At 39.1% G+C, this 19,907-nt stretch overlaps 1 protein-coding gene across 5 annotated transcripts in view; it reads right to left on the reverse strand.

Annotated features, from left to right (window-relative positions):
* LOC127373163 (zinc finger protein 385B-like) overlaps positions 1–19,907 on the reverse strand; it is a 72,599-nt gene that overhangs the window by 13,585 nt on the left and 39,107 nt on the right. Inside the window, exon 1 of one of the 5 annotated variants that reach the window (XM_051417350.1) lies at positions 15,696–16,145. The exons of the other annotated variants lie outside the window; for them this stretch is intronic. Within the exon in view, the coding sequence (XP_051273310.1) occupies positions 15,696–15,705 (10 nt within the window). The 5' untranslated portion in view covers positions 15,706–16,145. Of the gene's footprint in view, positions 1–15,695; positions 16,146–19,907 lie in introns of those variants that run through there. 5 annotated transcript variants of the gene reach the window in all.

Consider the following 19,907-nt stretch of genomic DNA (forward strand, 5'->3'; position numbering starts at 1 on the left):
ATCTTGTTTTATTATTGCCTGCAGCTACAAATGCTGCAGGTTACTTTTTTTCTGGCAGCAAATATGGCAAAAGATAAAAGCTTGCCAGAATTTGTTTTAAAATCAGATCCAAAGTCATCCAAACAGATGCCTTATATGGAAGTGAAAGATGAAAATGTATTTTTAAATATTATACACGACTACAGACATGGTAGCAGCTCTGTGAGGCTGTAGCTAAATGCTAACACCAGCATACTAACAAGTAGCTAATGTTTAGTAGGTATAATCTTTACCATGACCTTAACATTTCTTCATAAGCGCCAAATACAAAGTACAGCTGGAGATGATGGGAATATGATTGGTCATAAACCAAACTATTGGACAAATCATCATGTTCACTCGCGTTAGATGGAAAGTCAAGGAACAACCAAAGTTATTACGCTCCTTCTGAGGGGGGCATGAATGCCAATCCATCTGATAGTTGAGATATTTAAGTCTGAACCAAAGTGGTGGACCATGTTGCCATACCTAGAGCCACACTGCTAACCTACGGTTGTGGATCCGTCAAACTGAAATTTTCCCTTCTGGGAATCGTACCAATAAAAAAGATGAACCACTAAAAGACCTCATTCCCTCGGCTGGTCAACAGACTGACCAACCAAATGGCTCCAACGCGCCATTGAGGGATTCAACTCAGACAAGCACTTGCAGCACAATCTCAAACCAGAGAGATACAAAATTGAACAAACTTAAACTACCTGTCTGGAACACTGAATAGCAAACACAATGAAAACTGAATTTCTATCTGATTGAAAGCCATGAATCAAAATTGGCAGTTATACCCCTTCACTACAGAGAGACTGATGTGACCAAAACATACAGCCAGAATCACTTCAGAGAAAGGACAAACAAGTCCTGGCTACCAAAAGAAGGAAGGCTACAGGCAGGCTTGAAAAGTCCAATGTTGAGCGGAGTAAAAACAGGACGGCCTATTAGTATTAAATCACTGAAAAACATCCAAAAATGTCAGAAACCTAATAAAAACAAGTGGTTACCTAATCTTTATCAAATACACATTGTATTACTTGCTGTCTTGTCTTGTTTTAGCACTGTTTATATTGTGTTTATTCAGTGATTTACAGGCACTCCAGCATACCATGCACTATTTAGAGTAGAATTTGAAATGAGAGGAGGGATTAAAGCTGATTATTACTGTTTATTTGATCCTGAATATGTAATGTGCACCACAGATCTCCCTGGAAAAAAACACACATGCACAGCAAACACGCGGAAATAATGTGTTTACTTATTTGATTTTCTTTTTGATGAATTCCAATTTCATTTAAATGCTCCACCAGGACCGTTCATGTACCACTGATGCCAATAAAGTGTATTGAATTGCGTTACACTGAATGGAGAGCGAACGACAGAGTAGCGAATAAATGAAAAGAGAGACAGAGAGAGACAACCACAGGCAGATGAGAGGTTGTTTTTTTCTCTCTCCGCCAGGCTGATGTGCTTAATCTGCCTGTCAGTATGACTTTTGGGGACATTGATTCCCTCTCCTACACAAATCTGAAATTGATCTCATTAATCTCCTACGCATATATTCACAAAACACAGCAAGGCGAGACGTTTAATTAACTGCATTTTGCGCTGAACAAACTAGAAACTGCCATCATCTGTGAGAATTTGAACAACACCAGGCGACAAGAGGAACATGGCTCTGACGAGACTTTCCCTTTCAAGTTATCCGTCTGGTGTCACAAAAGCTTCAAGACGGACTAAAGCTCTGGTTATATTGGATTCATCAAATCATGCTGGGAATGTGTTAACCAGCAGGCCTTGATTAGTTTTTATAAATAGTCACTCATCACTTTTAGAGCTGCATGAACTCGAACTCATGAACTCAATTACTGTACCCATAACCTAAAATACAAAGGTTGAGTAGAGGGATTTAGTTTACCATTTAAGAAGATAACCTCACATACAAAGGGGGGTTTGGACGAACCAAACACTGACTGTAGATAGGGGCGTTTTTTTTTGCGTATTTTGGGATCACTGTAGTTCGTTTGTGCTTGAGAGGGTGAAGCGAGGGAGTAGCAATCTGCAACTACACTGCTAGATGCCACTAAATCCTACACACCAGACCCTTAATGTTGGTTGCCAGCGTTAATGTTAAGTATAATTCATTTGCCAAAAAAACCCCACACAGTTACTACTGTAGGTAAGCCAATAAGCCGGACACGGTAAGTATAGCAGGTTAGAGCAGACAGACACTGGTTAATCCATTACACTTTTGCTCTTGGCGGGGGGTTCAGCAAACAGTCAACTGAGCCGGGAGTTGTGCTCATGTCACTTTTGATTTTCTCTTCATTCTTGCTGCTATGAAAGTAATTCCACCTTTTAAAAACAAGCCAGTTCCTGCTCTCTAATCTGTATTGTGTACTGTGTCTTTTCTATGCAGGAAGATAGCTCCGCCATGGAGGCTGGGAGTGTAGGTCATAGCAGCCAACCTTCCCATATTGAGAAGGGATAAAAGATTATGAGCTGCAGAAATTATAGCACCTTGAAAAAACTGGGGGGAAGCTTAATCTCTATTATTTCCAGGATTAGTCTCTGGGTGACTCAACATCAGAGCAATCGCAGAGTGAAGGAAATGGCATCTTTTCATAAAGGGTGGTTAAAAAAGGGGGGGAATGAGAAGCTTTCATAGCGGCGAATCGGGGCGAAAGCATCAGAGGAAAGGCTGCTGTGGCTCCTTTCATGGTGAATGCATTTCCCCGGGATGATCTTTCTGAGCCAAATTCTCTGTCTTCAGTCTGGGCGGTGTGGAGGCACGCTCTCATTTCTGACACCTACCAACATCCCCTGATGAGCTATCCCTGTTTGGTGTTAATGCTTTGTGACATTAACAACTGAATTTTTTTTTTTTTCTTTTCACTGATTTAAATGTGAAAAGCATTCAAAATATTTTGCTATACTATTACCATCAAAATATGTTTAATGAATTATGCATCACTGGAGACTTATTTAGGCATGGGAGGGAATTCAGTCGGTGAGAGACATTGTGGTGTAAGCACAATGTATAGTGAGACAAAATGCAGACAAAAAACTGGAGGAAAATGAAGACTGTTTTGATTCTGAGGGAATATTTTTCACATTATTATAGGTCATACACTTTACATTACATTAGAGCTTTGATTCTCAGCCCAAACTCTTCTACAGAGTCCGCCATGTTGATACAGTAGCCCAGGACGGACAAACCAAACCCAGACTCTAGATAGGCTTTAAATTCATATGTAACTGTAAATGTATACAGGTACAAACATTATTTTCCTTTGTGTTTAATGTTACTATATTGTGTTGAGAGCCCCTCATCAAAGGATTGTCTTGATTTTAGGGAAGGGGAAAGAATGATTGTGTGAGTTATTTAACTTTCATTTTAATAAAAAGCCACTGTAATAGTGTGATTTGTTTTGGGAGGTTTCCAGCTCATGAAATGCTCCAGCGGTCCAGACTTGTGTAGAGTTAAAAATTGAATGTCCGCCCTTTGGGAAACCACAAATCTGCTAATGTGTTTATATAATGTCTGGTGTTGACATCAGGGCATCTACACATCATACATCTGAATCTGAGCCTATAGTGTAATTCTAACAATCTGAGTAAGCACTGACTAATAAGCTTCTATTACATTACATTTTACAACACACCCTTGTAAAAACATTCTATTATATAAGATATAATGAGTATTTTGGGCACTTAGGGTATTGTGTTACTACCACTGATAATATATGTAGTGTTATTACAATTACAAGAGCAGACGACATATTAAACCAACACAACTCCCGGTATACTGTTCATATTCATATTACATAATGAACTGTTTTTCCATTTGAATTCACTACTGTCAGCACTGCCCAGAGTATTATATACTAGGTGCAAATCACAAAATCCCACTCACTCTATCTTTAACCAACAGTAATCTTTCTATTTGTAGAATAGCAATCAGTCAGAGGAAACTGTTTAATCAAATAGGCAGGATTAAGCAAAGCAATGCTAAAAACTGTTTTCCGACTGGGTTTTGCTGTTAAGCCTGCAAAACACATTGTCAAATAATGAAAACTGAATGGTACGTTTTCCACTCCATAATAGCATGGAGCACACAGCTTTCTGAGTCATAAAACAGAAGTGGTTACTGCACTGTGCTTTTGCAGTAATGATGATGCCATTCATTGCTTACACAACAGGCAGAAGAACGAGGCATTTATGATGAGCTCTGGAGGATGAATTAGCATCCATTAAAACTGCCATTGACAGCTCCGCTTAGCTCCCTCCACTGGAAACAAAACGGTGGAGAGTGAAGGCCTAATTTCCATGATGGCTTAAAATGCTGCCCCCGCCTTGCACTGTGTGGTCTTTAAATAAATCATCTTTATTGTGACAAAGTACATTTAGGCCACGACTGGCGGCCCAACAGGCAAATTCTCCCGCTGGCTGTCACTGTCTATTAAAACTCACACAGCCGCAGCTGGCAGAGCCAGCGGCTTCATGAGAATTTCTACCTGCGGGGCACCATCCAGCCCAGATCAGGCTCCCTGCGGTAATCTGTCCTACTTTCAACTGGAGCACTGTGGGCCCATTTTCACCCCGGGGTCCATAAACTTCTATTGAATTTGTTCAAGGTGAAATCCAGGACTAGTGTCCTCTGGTCAAAGAAAAATCACAGGATACTGTGATTACTCAAAAGGACACAAGCTACAGTAGCTTTTAATGTCCACGCAGGAGAATTGAATTAAAAACAAAGTGAGTCAAAATACTGGCACAAAAAAGCCGATCAGCTAACACATGTAATGTATATCTCTTTAACCAGAACTTAACAGGAGACCATTGGATTGCTGAGACTTTTTATTAACATTATTTCCACAATGCGTTATGTTTATTCTAATGTTAACCCTGGCACCAAATTATATTTAATAACTACCCTGTCTGGTACATTAAGAAGTAATATTCTTCCTATGTTCTGGTGAAGCACCACTGGAGTTGCTCTATCTATGATCTTTTGTATCTGATGACAAGAAGACAAAATTCAAATTTAATGATGTACTTGTCCATTAACATTGTTGATTCTGATCAGTTTTTGCACCGTGGCCATAAAGGATAAACAAACACTAAGAGATAACGTTGATCTTCTGGGAAATAAGCATGAATGCGCTATCAGTGCAGCACAGTTGGAGCAGTATTTGTTGTGTTTTGTTTCTTTCACCGACCCTGTGCCCTTCCATAGCGTTCTGCACGTCTGTATCAAGCGCACTTAAAATAAACTGCCACCATCTGCTTGAATTGAGATAAGGCTGAGTCCAATCAGACCCGCTGAAAGGCAGTCAGCAGATGTGCAGCACATACTTATTGATATTTAAAGTCTGTCGCAGCTTTATCCGCCCCATGAACTTAGTAATTAGCAGCTTTCTGTCTCGATGCTCCTCTCTGGCTGCCTGCCTGGTGGAGTGAGCTTGAAGGATCGTACATTAGCGGCTTCAGAGATGAGAATCACAGGATCTCTGCTTACTGGTGCATCTCTTAAGATGTTTATCGGGGATACAATAAAGAAGACAAGGTAGCATCAGCAGATTTATTAAAGAAGTCAGACAGAGCACGTTCTAGGGTTCTTTCGAATTCAGTTTGTTTGTTGGAATATAATACGTTTAGATATGTTTTCATTAGTGTAAAGTGTATTTTTACACCGTGGGTCACCTTCCATGGAGTCCACCATGTTAAGCTGCCATGTTTCTACAGTAGTCCAGAACAGACAAACCAAACACTGGCTCTAGATAGGGCTGTTCACATTTTTTGTATATTTTGGGACCACTGTTGTTCCTTTGTGCAAGGGAGGGTGAAGCGAGGGAGTAGCAATCTGCAACTACACCGCTAGATGCCACTAAATTCTACATATTGGACCTTTGAAGGGAAGTAAAGTTTGCCAAAACTGAAATTATGGAGAATAATGGTGCAAATTTAGTCCAATTACCTTTTCGCTAAACTGCTCCCCAGGATGGCAATGGCTGTAGAAAGAGGGATATTAAACATAAAAAATGTTTGGAGAATGTTGTCTGTTTTTTAGGCTTTCCAAAAATAAAAACAATTGTGTCTTTATCTGCTGTCTGAACAGCAGTCGCTAGCCAGGCTAAGTAGCTTACTACTTCCAAGGTGGAGGGTTAGCTCTGAAAAAAGCCCTGTGTAATGTTTCCCAACTGTGTGAAAGCCTGAGTTGGATGCTATTCTAAAAGTAAAAACATACTCAAAACAACACAAAACAACAGTATGCAAGCTATAATCTTAAAGCATCTTTTCTTACGGACGCTGACGTGTTATACGTCTGTTCACTGCATGAAATGCTAGCAGGAGAAATTTAGATTCTCTTAATGTATCATGTTGGTTAACTTAACCATCTCAAGGAAAAAGGCTGTGTGAGCTAATCATGCACACATATTGACAGTGTATTGCATGAATCCTAATAGAGAGCACCTGAATTTGCAGTCAACAGTTTTGGGCAATGTCATGTTTCCTGGCAGCTGCATATTTCAGCAGGTTTGCATTTTCAGCTTGATTTTTGAAGCACGTCGCCGGATTTTAGAAGCACAATATTTTCATTCAAGTCAGCATTTCAGCAAATACCAAAACGTGAATGCATTTTGCTGACAGAACGTGTAGTCTGAGTGTGTGCGTGTGTGTGTGTGCCTGCTATGTGTGTGTCTCAGAGTGTGTGCGGATTCACGTGTGTATCTTAAATTGAAGCATGGCAAACATTTGAGCCATTTAAGGGTTTCTCTAACAATCGACCTCAATCGTTTGTCATCACTCCAAAGGGAGATTAATTCTCAAGAAAAGAGAAAATGTCCTCAAGTCAGCAGCCGGTCATGTACAATAGCCAGCTTGAGGTAGAAGTGCTGCAAATCCAACTTTGAGCATGTCAAAAGTTAGAAGGAGCAGTTTTTTGAGTAACCACTGCACTTTTTTTCAGAGTTTATGTAGACAGTGGGGTTCAGACAGAGGCAGAGCCACAGGCTAACAACTCCTGCTTGAAGGACATGGAAGGTATATCAGTGCCAGAGTCGCCGAGAGTCCATTCCCCAAAGGTGGTGACACAGAAAATACTGCTTCAACAGAACAAATTGTCATTTTGCCAGAGTGCTGGATCCCATTTAGACTGACTGTTTAATTTTGTTGTTGAACTGCATATCCTTTCTTCACATGACAGAACTCTGTCCCAGGAGGACTCTGTCAGCTAAGTGCAAATGAAAACCAAACAGAGATATGATATAGTAGCACAATAACACCCATACATAACCACCCAAACAAAACATAACAAAACCAAAAAGACATACATACATACATACATACATACATACATACATACAGAGTTATCAGGTTATATATATTATGATCATACAACAGTACTACAGCGTGCCAACTCATACACAGAGAAACTTAAGAAACAAATACAAGACACAAAACTATGCAAACAAAAAGCATAATTAGACATGCGAATAGCAATCTGGTGAAGTTTGCGTTCACAGTGCCGGCAGCGTTCTTCAGTACTCTCCTAGTTAGTGGAGGCAGGATTGGACAGGTAGCATTACACAGTCTGATGGCTGTTGACACAAAAGAGCGCCTCAGACACCCCATCTTGCACCTTGAGAGGATGTGGATGATTGTTTAGACTTCAGTTTATCCTCCCTTCTGTTTCTAACTCCATGGTGTGCAGGCTAATCTTTTTTGTTTTTTCCAACACTGATGCTTGCTCTCCAGCATACCACAGCAAAGAATAGGTCACAGGCCACAACTGTTAAGAGTATGTTAAGCAGTCGGTTGCATGTACTGAAAGTCGTTACTGTGTGTTTAGACAGAATACAAAGCGAAATGTAGAGGTGCCGTAATTGCATATAAAGTCAGAAGAAAGATGCAAATGGCTATAAATTCACTTGGGTTAGATGGAAAGAATGAGTTATACGTGAGTTGAAAATGTGTCAACTTGAGTGAAAAACTTTCCAGGGACTTCTTTGAATCTTCATAAATGCACAAAGACTAGAGGAAAAAAGAGAGAGAGACTGGAGGGAAAGCTTCTGGAGAGTTCTGAGATCAGTCAGCTGCTCAGATTAACTCAAACACACACAAAGAAACACTACCACACACAAGGTCGGTGCATCCATTGCTAACTAGCTTACATCTAACGTCCAAATGCGAATAATTTACAGGTGTTTCTGTGTTATTATATTATGTGAAATTGCTGCTGCCGGTACTGCCAACATACCCAAACTCTAAAAATTCATTTAAATTCACTTATTACTGATTCCAACAAGAGAAGAAACTGTTCTCTAAGTGACATTTTTCAGACTGTCTGTCTGAAACAGTTCATTAATATTAGCATCAATGGAAAACTTTTAAAGACTTTAATCAGCTACTGGCTAACGGCTGTCATGCTAATCATGCGTCTGGGGTGTAAGGGATTCAGGTATTAACCAGTGTACCATCAGTGAGCGGTGCAGTTCCACAGAGACATTTCAGAGAAAAGTAATTCAGTGACAAGTTGATCAAGTAGGTGGCAGTGAAAAAGGACCCTTAGATTATACACGAACAATATACAATCATATCTCTTCTGTATAACTTCTACATTGACAAACTTGTCAGGGTATTTACACTTAATGGTGACATGTGGATGGTTTCTTGCTTTGCATCATGACTGACCACTGGAGTGATGGATATTTTATATCATATCTGATTTTTTTTTATTTTTTACTTAATTTGTGTTCTATCTTGAGCTGCTGTAACAAGCAAATCTTTCCAGTGTGGAATCAATAAAGTATATTTTATTGTATCTTATCTTCGATGGGTCAGGGTGATGAGGGTGATAGGGGAAGCAGGCCTCGGGTCCCTGAGTCAAATCTGATGAAAAACCAGTTTAATCAATTTACCCTGTCCTAATTCTTCCCCAGTATTTCCCTGATAGTCACTATGTATGTATGTACTGTGTTGTCAAATTTCTCACATCCCTTTAATGACAATGATTTCATGTGCCATTGAATGTAAGGGTTATTATTTGGAAAAATAAAAGAAATCCGATTTTACTTCAATCATTTAGGCCACACAGCAGGTGATGTAATCTGTAATGCATTGGAGGAAAAGCCCTGGTTGTCCTAACTATGTGCCCAACAGTCAGTCTCACATGGCCTCCACAGACCCCTGAGATCACGTTCTCACAGTCCTGGCGACAGTGGTCTGATGCCGAACTGCAGCAGATCCCTGGTTACCAGATATCTTTGAGGCTGCATGAGCTCTTGGCAAATCCAGAGTGTAATAGAAATCCATGGCATGTGTCTAAACCATTAAAATGACTTAATACAGTTGGCCTTGGCATGCAGCTCCACTCCCAGGATACATTTGGAAAACAAAATTCCCCTCGTTTCGATGCAGGATATGAGTCACTCTAAGCTTCTACATGTACAACCAGAAGTTTGATATGATTTGGAAGAGAAAATCATTGCATCTTTTGATGTTTTTAAACTCAATTTTGCCACTATCAGAATACTTTCAGGGTCATTTCAAGTCATCAAGTGTGAGATGTATGCCACATCGTATTACTGTACAGATTAAAACAAAAAAATTTTCATTATGAAAAGTCAGGTTTTACTGATTCATCAATTATAAATGCAAAGAGACCTAAAACTTAAGACTAATCATGCTAATAAAAGTATGCCTGCTGAACAACACAAACTCTACCCAATTAAAAATAGTGACACTACCAGGTGAAGTGAAATGCTTTTGTTTGTTTGTACATGTGAATACTTGTAATAATCACATTGTGGAGACAGTAATCTGCTAACACAGTCACACTGCAGCAACTCTCCTCCCATCTGGGGACAAAACTTAAGTGTTAACATGAAATTGTGGGGTTGGGGTTCACCATATAGCACATTCTTTGGATAGGGGTAAGTATTCAAAGAATTTAAATCAATGCAATGTCCTCTTGTCCTCTGTGTGTGTGTGTGTGTGTGTGTGTGTGTGTGTGTGTGTGTGTGTGTGTGCCTAAACCCATTAGTAGTCAGCCTAATCAAACTCACAACACTCTACAATGACTGATTGGGGCTGTCAATCTCTGTTAGCAGGGTTGAAGTAAGGGAGGATTTTGATGCAAATCTCAACAAGCATCAGCCTAATATTTGGAATAACACACACACACATTTAAAGAGGTTGCCACATGTATTAATTCAGAGTGTATACATACTATTTTATTCCTGAAATTAAAAAAAAAAGTGAAATGAGCATGATGTGCTATGTGCAAGTGCCAGAAAGATGTTTCCCTAACAAGAAAGGATACAGTTATAGAGACGTAACTACACCAGGAATATAGTGTTATGTGAAAGATGACAGAGAAAAGTATTATGGTTATCCATGCAAATGTAACCCTTACTTTTACTAAATTTCTTTGTAGAATTTGATTTATTTTAACACAAGAAAACAGTCTAATTTTTTTCTGTTATATATGAAATCTGTGAAATTAACTTTGTGTTATTGTCACATACTGTAACTTTTAGTTTAATGGAGTTCACATAATTCATGATTACAGACACATAATGGTGTTATGAGACTCTGGGCCTTGTATTTATAACGCCAGCATCATGACAAACACAAAGCAGTAAGTCTGCACACAGACTGCATGTGCAGCAGCGCCAAGTGTGAAAGGGTTGGCGGAAGGTGAATATAGATCAGAGGTTGTGGTGATTAATAAATATGCTCTCATCCAGTCACATCACTGGTCTCATAGCTGTGAAACATCTGTGCCAATCACAGTGAAGCGTGACGAACAGCTCAACAGAAGAAAAAATCATGTTGTTGTTTGTATGGTGCAAAGTGGCAAATGTGAACAAACAGCATCACATATGTGCGCCCAGAGGCAGAAGCTGTGGGTTTTTTAAGTTAACTGATGCAATGATGACAGAAACAAATAATAAAAAATAGCTTTGTGAAGTAATTGTGTGGGGTTATTTTGTAGCAGCCTGGTGTCATTTGCATGTGATTTAATTTTTGTGGATGGGTGCTTGTAATGGCGTTGCGATTTATCAACCATTGTACTGAGGATTTACTGAACTACAGAGTTTATCTATTTTATTTATTTAACCTTTATTTAAACAGACAAGTCAATTGAGAATCAATTCTCATTTACAATGATGACTTGGCCAAGAGACAGCGACATGAGAAGCTGATTTATCAACTATTATTGATCTTCAACCAGATAAAACTTTTGTTTCTTTGTGATTTAAATGCATCTACTGGCTGGAGAGTGTTTAATTAAAACAGTTCATTTACATTTTAAGCATTCATGTCTTATTTTTGTGCATTGGCTTCAAGTATATAGTTTGTTGTTATTATTATTATTATTAATACAAAATCAAGTGCCAATGTCTAAGACACATTTTCTTAGCGCTGACTCATTTGAATGAACCTCCCACCTGTTTGCATCTCTTCCCACCTGTGCACGGTGAGCTTTGCACTGAGCACCGAAACCACAGCAAATCTTAAGGTCAGGAAAAGCGGCTAGTTGAGCCCTCTGCTTCTATGTACATATAAGTTGGTATATTCCCAGAGACAAATAAGCATCTGATATCAATGTCGACATATCATACTGCACTGAACCTGTCTCCACACTGATGACGGGTGTTTCAGATACTGCTGTGGCACAAATAAATTAAAATGCTCTCACCAACACCAAGGCAGAGTACAGTAACCTAATTAAATTTGTTCTCTATGATAATCTACACTATCAGTACTGCAATTAAAACCATACTGCGCCATACTCATTACCCTACAATTAGAATAATGAGTCATTAACGCTGCTGGATAGTGAATTCGAGCCCCAACAGGAAAATTAATGGTCCCATCTAAACCGACTCATGAACTTCTGTCTCCTCAAACATTTTTAAAAACTTTTTCATTCAAGTAAACAAGGACTCCCTCCATCCCACAGAACACAGCTTAATGTCTCATAGCTAATATGGTAGGTCATAATATCCCACTTAGTTTTTTATAGGCTCCTAATATATGATTCAGAGTAAGAGTAAAATTAATAACTTTGTGCACAGGAAGCTTTTATTTTTTCAACTGTAATTGATTATGAATTGCTATTTTTTTACTTTGTCACACAGAGTACATTACTTTGATGTCTTCGGATAAAGATAATCCATTAAACAGCTTCATGCTTTTTAAGGTTTTCCTTTTCAAGCTCAAGTTAATATTTAAAATGTAGGAAATTAACTGACTAACACGGCTCTGGGAGAGGATCTGTCGTAGAATATATATATTTTGGGCTTTTATTGCCTTTATTTGATAGAGACAGCTGAAGAGTGACAGGAAAAAAAAAAGGGGGGAGGACATGCAGTAAAGGGCCACAGGTTTGAGTCAAACTCATGGCCGCTGCAGCAAGGACTCATGGGGTACCAGCTCAACCAGGCAAGCTACCAGGTTTTTAAAAATAAATGTTCTTCTGGTAGCTAATGATGTCTTTTGTAAATATTCAACTTGTGCGTTGATACAATATTTAACCGCTTTGGATAAGGTGATCATAATACATACATCAAGATACATTTAATCAGTTTTAAAGGTTTTAAAAGGAAGATTTCTGACTGGTAAAAGTGAGATCTGACGGTGGATAAACAAAGCACAGCTGAAACACAAATACATTTCATGATAGCAAGCAATCATTCAGGTAATTTGTAACCTGCAATAGGTTATTTTGGGCATAACTGTCATTCTGTGGTGTTTTTAACCCCTGATAATGCACTATAGTAAATCATTTATGTGTGGGTGGTAGAATGCATTACAGGGTTTTATTTCTATGACAATGCACAGTTGGGTTTTGCACAAGCACAAATATAATTGTAATCAAGTTCAGACTTCTGTTTCACTGGCTTTCAAAGGGAATGAGGATGTTAAACGACACAACCCAAGCCAGCCTGTGTTGCACTTCAGAATTCATTCTAATCAACATTTCCTGTATTTATTTGTTAAATTCAACTGTATTAAATGAATATGTACACATTTTCCAGCATGTATTAGTTGCAAGCATAAGTATACATAATGGACAGAGCTGTGGCTCAGAGGCAGAGCGGGTCGTTCCTAAATCGGAAGGTTGTGGGTTCGATCCCCAGCCCCTGGTGCCACATGTCGAAGTATCCTTGAGCGAAATACTGAATCCCAAATTCAGTAACATTCATACAAATTCAGTAACAATTTATGTTATTTTAATTTATGAATTTATGAATGTTAGTTTCTGTTCGATGGACTTTGCCATCACTGAGTGAATGTGTGTGAAAGGGTGAATGTGACACATAGTGTAAAAGCGCTTTGAGTGGTCGGAAGACTAGAAAGGCACTATACAAGTACAGGTCCATTTACCATTTACCATTTAGCTTCCGGGTCTGTGAAGTGTCTTAAACCTGCATTCTGTGTAATGGCCAGCAGGGGGAGCGCCACTGGCTGCAATAAACAACTATGTAGTCTTATTTTCGAAATTACCAGATTTTTCACTTGATTTACCAGCTCAGTAAACAGTTTCCTAATGAGTTTAAGGTCTGCGCAGCCAATGAAAGCAGCTCAACTCGCAGTACGTTGTGGTGACAGCCATAGCGCCAAAATCAAGGCTTCAAAAGATACTCCACAAACCAATGGGCGACGGCACGATAGGTTCACACTTGGTTGCCAGTAGAGAACAAAAATGTTTGTAGGAGGGGGGCTGCTGATTGAGCTCAAAACTAAAAGGAGAAAATGCCCCAAAGCTCTGGAATAAATTATTTTGCAATGTCTTGAATTAATTTGTGAACATTTTAAAATCTTGGTTTAAGACTAATTTTTATAGGGTTTTCCATTTTATTGTGTCTATTGTTTTACTTGTTTCTATCAAAGGTTTACACTTTTATCACACTATGTTTTGTTCTATTGCCTGGTTAGCATTATCTTATCAGCTCTCTGTTTCATGTTTTCTACTGCATTGTAGAGCGATTTGGATTGTTTTTGAACCAACCATGTGGCAATCACTTCTTAGATGTCTTACACCACTGGCCGCAGTTAATTTTCCATTTGTGGTGCAATTGTTCTGTGCACCTCTGAACACATAATTACCAAAACCAGTCACTGTGTCGTACTGTAGGTGACTGCGATGTGCCTCGCTAATGTCATGTGGTATAATACAGAGCTCTTGATGTGTGCTCCTGGTGAGCTTATAAAGGTTTTATCCAAAGTACAAAGCAAAGTACTGCCAACAGAATGCCACTGTAACTCCTCCAGTTTCTGCTGTGCTACATATCATCTACTACTGAGTTCTTCATCCAGGATTTCTACACAACATAGCATCTCTTGCATGTCATACTGAGAACAGAGAAAGAGATTTATACACATAGGCTGTCACTGCAGCCTCAGAACGGAGCTCTTGACGAGGGGTGGAGGGGTGGGGACAGCTGCAGCATGGCCACCAGGCAAAACTCTACAGTTATCTCTTCTCCAACTGTTTCCCTTTGATCTCTCTAATCTTCCATTTAAAGAAGAAAGCCACCACACAGACACTTCTTGGTATTTCTATCCAGGCACACACAGCTTAGTGTGTATGTGTCCATGAGCTACTCAAGTAGATCACAAAATATGCATATGTATACACATTATATAAACCTACGCGTTTATGTAAACATTGTTTAAATGAGAAATTACATTCTGTTCCTTATCAGATAAAAGGCAGTAAGAATATGCCTCAGTTTGCATCCAAAACAGAAAACAGAAACATACATCTAACAAGTATTTTCATTACCAATTAATCTGCTGATCTGATAATTTTTTGGGTTAATTGTTTTGTCTATAAAATGTAGAAATAATAGTGAAAACTAGCCATCACAACTTCCCAGAGGCGAGGGTGATACGGTTGGGCAATTGGACGAGTATATCTTGTTCTCTTTTGTTTTTTTGGGTGATATTTTGCCTATTTAATGGTCTGCCGAGTTAGAGACGCTGCCCAGCGACAGACTCATTCTGGTGAATCTTCTGCATGTGTTATAACCACAAGCTGGTAAAATGAAAGTGTTTAACTTGCAAACTCTAAACTGGTTCCAAATTTAAAATCCCTAAATGCAATCAGCATTTTGCTCCCTTAGCTGAGAGAAACATAAACACAAATGACTAAAAATCCCCAAACTGCCTTTATCTTTAACAGGCTCCAATTATACAAGCTAATCTGGGCATATTTCCCTCGGGAGGCAAAGACATAATTGCCAACAATCTGCACAGTGATATCAGCGCTGTTCTTGTGTGGCTTTAAAATGACTTGACACATCTGGGAGTGACAGTGTTGTATTGGTCTGAACTCCACACTTGGCTTCATCAAAAGGGGTCAATTAGAAAAACAAACAGACCCGGGACTCATTTTGGATGCAGAGGAACTGAAAGAGGGCAGATGGTAGGCAGGAGACTGAGCCTGCCCTTGAGCAATGATGTAAAGTCATTGTTGGAAAACACACACTGACAGGGGAGAACTCACATGCATTCAGGCAGATGGATCCACAATAACATCGTGTCTCATGACAAATAAAAGCTGATAAAACCTCAGCTACTTTAGAGCATTGCATTCCCATATATAAGTAGTACTGACACGTACATCTACTAAAAACAAACAGTCTTACCAAACAGCATCTCCACGTGTTTTATGATTCCTCTTCTTGCCGCTCTCTTCTGTGTTTGACTCAGGCTTCTCCTTCCAGTTTATCTCCCATCAGAGAACTTGAACAACCAACCAATAAAAAGTGTCTCCTCGCAGACAATCTTCTTTTTACTGTGTCTCTCTTTTCCTTTTTCCACTTTGATCCTCTAAACTGATGGTTGAAACGGCAGTCCTTTTCTTTTCGGTCAATGACACATCTTGGCTGCGATCCAAACTGCCGCAGCTAAAGAACGATACATATGTGCGTCAATTAAAAAAAAAGCTCTGTGCTCTGCCGCTCACGCTGCCCTTTATTGAGGCGGAGGAGAGAAAGGGTGAGGCGGATTGAAAAGCAGCGGAGAAGGCAAAGAGGCTGAGAGTGTGATGGTAAGAGTCTGAAGAGCAAGTGTGTATTCTTCTCAGTGTGAGTATGTGAGAGAGAGCGAGTGAGTGAGTGAAAAAGAGGGGGGAGGAGAGAGAGAGAGAGAGAGAGAGAGAGAGAGAGCTGGCAGAGGACTGGCTATTAACAACACGAACACCCCACCTCCCTTCTTCTACTTCTTCTTCTTCTTCTTCTTCTTCTTCTTCTTCTTCTTCTTCTTCTTCCCAGCACCATTTTCTATTCAGGGTTCACACCTGCATGCTCCCTTAAGGACACTCAAATGTAATTTCCTTCCTGGCATTACAACAATAGGTATCATTTATAAATCTGTTTCTATTCTACTTACAGTCCTGCTTAAAATGCAGCTGTGCTACGTAGTTATCAACCACCGTGGGCACACACATTTAAAAGCTTTCAAACCGCATCCAAATGATACACTTTATACGTTGACATCATCAGCATAACAGATATTGTTGTGATTCATACTGCAGTCTGGTGTTTGTGATGATGGATTGCAAAGTCCTATTTGATCAGAATCAATTATTTCTACACTCCTGCTTACATTTTCCAAAAGGTCGCAGAGGTTTCGATCAAAATACCTGAGTCACTCATGCAGCATGAAGTCATTATTTTTTTCACCACCACTTCAGTGTGAGGGGTATAATCGCTACCATAATTAAACAGCAGTGCTTTAGTGTGCAAGTCAGGCTAATTTAAATAATAATAATAATTTAAATTAACTGTTTGTTCTACAGTTTTCTTTCATAAAATCTTAGTCTTATTGTTTTACTGCACGACCCCTCAACCTCTCATTTGTAAATATTTACATTTTTACTAGATGTCGACTGTATAAATAGGTACGTTGCAACAATGTAACCTACCAAATCAAACAAACATTTTACATTTTTCAAATATAAATTTGGAGTGACAAAAAACGGCAAAACGTGGCAGAACAGGCTGCTTTCAGAAGTAAAGTGCTGTCGCGATGATAAAGGTTAAAGAAGATTATTATGGTATGGTATGATGGTACCTGCCGATTAATCGGCTATCTGCTTTTTTCCGCTCCAAACTATCGTTATTATAATCGGCCTTTAAAAATCACATTGTAATATCTGTCAATGACACATAAAGTGGCTATAATGTTACATTTTGTGGTGGAACAGGAAGTAGAGCCACACATGGCACAGTGCCAGAAAAGAGAAATAAATGTCATTGTTCTGCATCTTTTGCTGAACAGCGACCGCTGTGGACACCAGTAACAGTAACAATTACACACAGAGTGTAACAGTAGCACAAGCAGAGATGACTCAAACTCAGCAAACAGAATGGCGATATCTATCAAAGGGTAGCTAGAATTAGCCACCAAAATCCACTGGTGTACTGAATTCTACTGAATTGAGCAAGGGTGTGTTTGATTTCATATTAATTAGATTAGAATTTCCTTTGTAAGATTAAACTGCGTTTATTTCTTCTTTCAAAAGTTACATAGTCTCACTTTAACACCTTTTAAATCAAGATAACTTATTGGGAAAATACAAGCATGTACATTGATATGCTATTTCTTTAACCAAGAATAATCTCTATTTGCCATTTATGATGGAATGCATGAAGTTTTAGGAGAATATTAGGAGAGAATAAGATAAATAATTTGCGTACATTTTTTGACACATTACCAGAACAGCCCAATTTTCCAAAATAATAAAACATGATTTCTGAAGAAGAGGGTTAACACTCTGTAATGAGTTGCAAAAATCTAAATCATGGAAGCTCAGCAGATTGATAGTTCAGCTCTTTCCCCACTCAACGCTAATTTAAACTATTTGAGATTAAGCAACCAACAGTGTGTAGCTCTAACAAAGTGCTTATTCTAATGAGCAGGTGGGAGATATTATTGTTTATTTAATTGCTCGCTCATTTTCCTGACTAATCTTTTTCGATGATTACTCTATTGACACGCTGCAGAGCATAGTTTGATTCTGGGTTCTGTGTTGCTAACAAGCCATTTTATTCTGAATAAAGCCTTTTACAGCTTTGTGTTGCAATGTATTAACCACAGCAATGGTTTTAGCATTACCGTCGGGGAAATGATCTGATGCATGATGGGAATATTCCCTCCCAAAGTAATTTTAGTTGATCTGTACCAGTTTGCAGAAACAGGTTTTACTTTTTGTACAATAACAATGTTGTATAAGGGTTGTGTTTTTCATTCAGCAGTAGAAAAGAAGACGCCTGTCGACCAACAACTCGCTCCTATAAAGTTGGTGCTTATGATTCAGGTGTAAATCTGATGCCTAACCATTTTCACTATGAACAAGCTAACTTTTATTTATTGTAATGTTTTGTGATTATTATTTTATATACTGCCGCATGTTCAAATTGGGAGAAGCTTCGGTATGTACAGTATGTGGGTTAATTGTGTTAAATGTGGAAAATTAATAAATATATGTTTAAAAAAATATGATTTCCTCTTTACAGAGTATATATTAGTTACTGAAGATATTTGTAGAGGCAACACAGAGACTTGTATGCACCACTGGGAAGGGGAGGCCTTCCATGCATTGTTATTCATTCCGCAGTCACTATAATCACTTCAAATAAACACAATTATTCTCACAGTCTGTACTCTGAAACCCTGGCCTCAAATGTCATATACAAGACACAAACACACAGACACACACACACACACACACACACACACACACACAGCTTGTGTCTGCCCCGTGTACCCCTCGCTGGCTCCTTGTCCACTTGAATAAGTGTGGTGTGGAAGCACAACACTGACAAATCCTGACAGTTTTACACTTGATTTCAGGCTGCTGCATTCAAATGAAAGTGCAAGGAGATGGCCTCGAGCAGAACTGTTGTGTGTCGGCTACACACGGCATGCTTTCATCTAGCCACGGACCTAGGAAACATTGGCTCCGCATACCTCCGTTTATATAGACTATGTATGTGTGGATGATTGACTTGCCATGTAACTTATTTGTGAGGGAAGGAACAGGGGGCCAGAAACAGAGAGGAAAATTAAAAAGCCTTTTTTCCCCTCAACCAACTGAAATTTAACCCCCCCCAACATTTTTGTCTGTATTTTAAAGGCAACACAGGCGACACCATTAATTCACAGTTTTTAATTAATTATTTAGAATTACTTCCTAAATATACATAAGAAATGCAACTATATACTGATATGTACTTACTTTATGTTGAAAAACATGTCAGAAAGTGTTCACAAGTTTGTTTTGTTTTCAAGTATTCAAATATACTCATTGACTCTTCAGCCCACGTGACTCTGCTTCGCATGCCGGATAATGACTCATGTTCTCACAAACACAACTCCAATACACTGCCATCTAAAATGCCAAAAAGGAACTATTTACTTGTTGTATTTCTAAAATCCTGCTACCATAGATGACACAGCCATAGTGCATACTATAAAACAGGTGTCTGCTTTAACGCTATGACTCTGTGAGGGTGTTAGTGCCATATCTGTCAGCCACTGAGTCAAAAAAAAGAAATTGGGAAATGGTGAACAAGCCAATATTAACCCCTTTATTCTGTCTTTGCATCTCTGCCTGCAGATTACGCTCCTTCCTGCAGGTCTTCAGACTGTGCAGAATGGCCATTGATGACAGATTAAGGAGCGTCTTAAAAATGGCTGCTTTTGCCTTTTGCCGTATGAAACGAGGCCAAGCAGCACGAAAACTCCAGCTGATAAATGTCCCATTTCACAGCTCACACATTGTATTTCAGCATGTGCGTGCGTGTCTGTGTGCATATGTGCCTGCAGACATGCTGCCTTCATGGTTGTTTTTG

The sequence above is a fragment of the Dicentrarchus labrax genome, unplaced genomic scaffold (genome assembly GCF_905237075.1).
Source record: "Dicentrarchus labrax unplaced genomic scaffold, dlabrax2021, whole genome shotgun sequence".
Taxonomy (NCBI): domain Eukaryota; kingdom Metazoa; phylum Chordata; class Actinopteri; family Moronidae; genus Dicentrarchus; species Dicentrarchus labrax.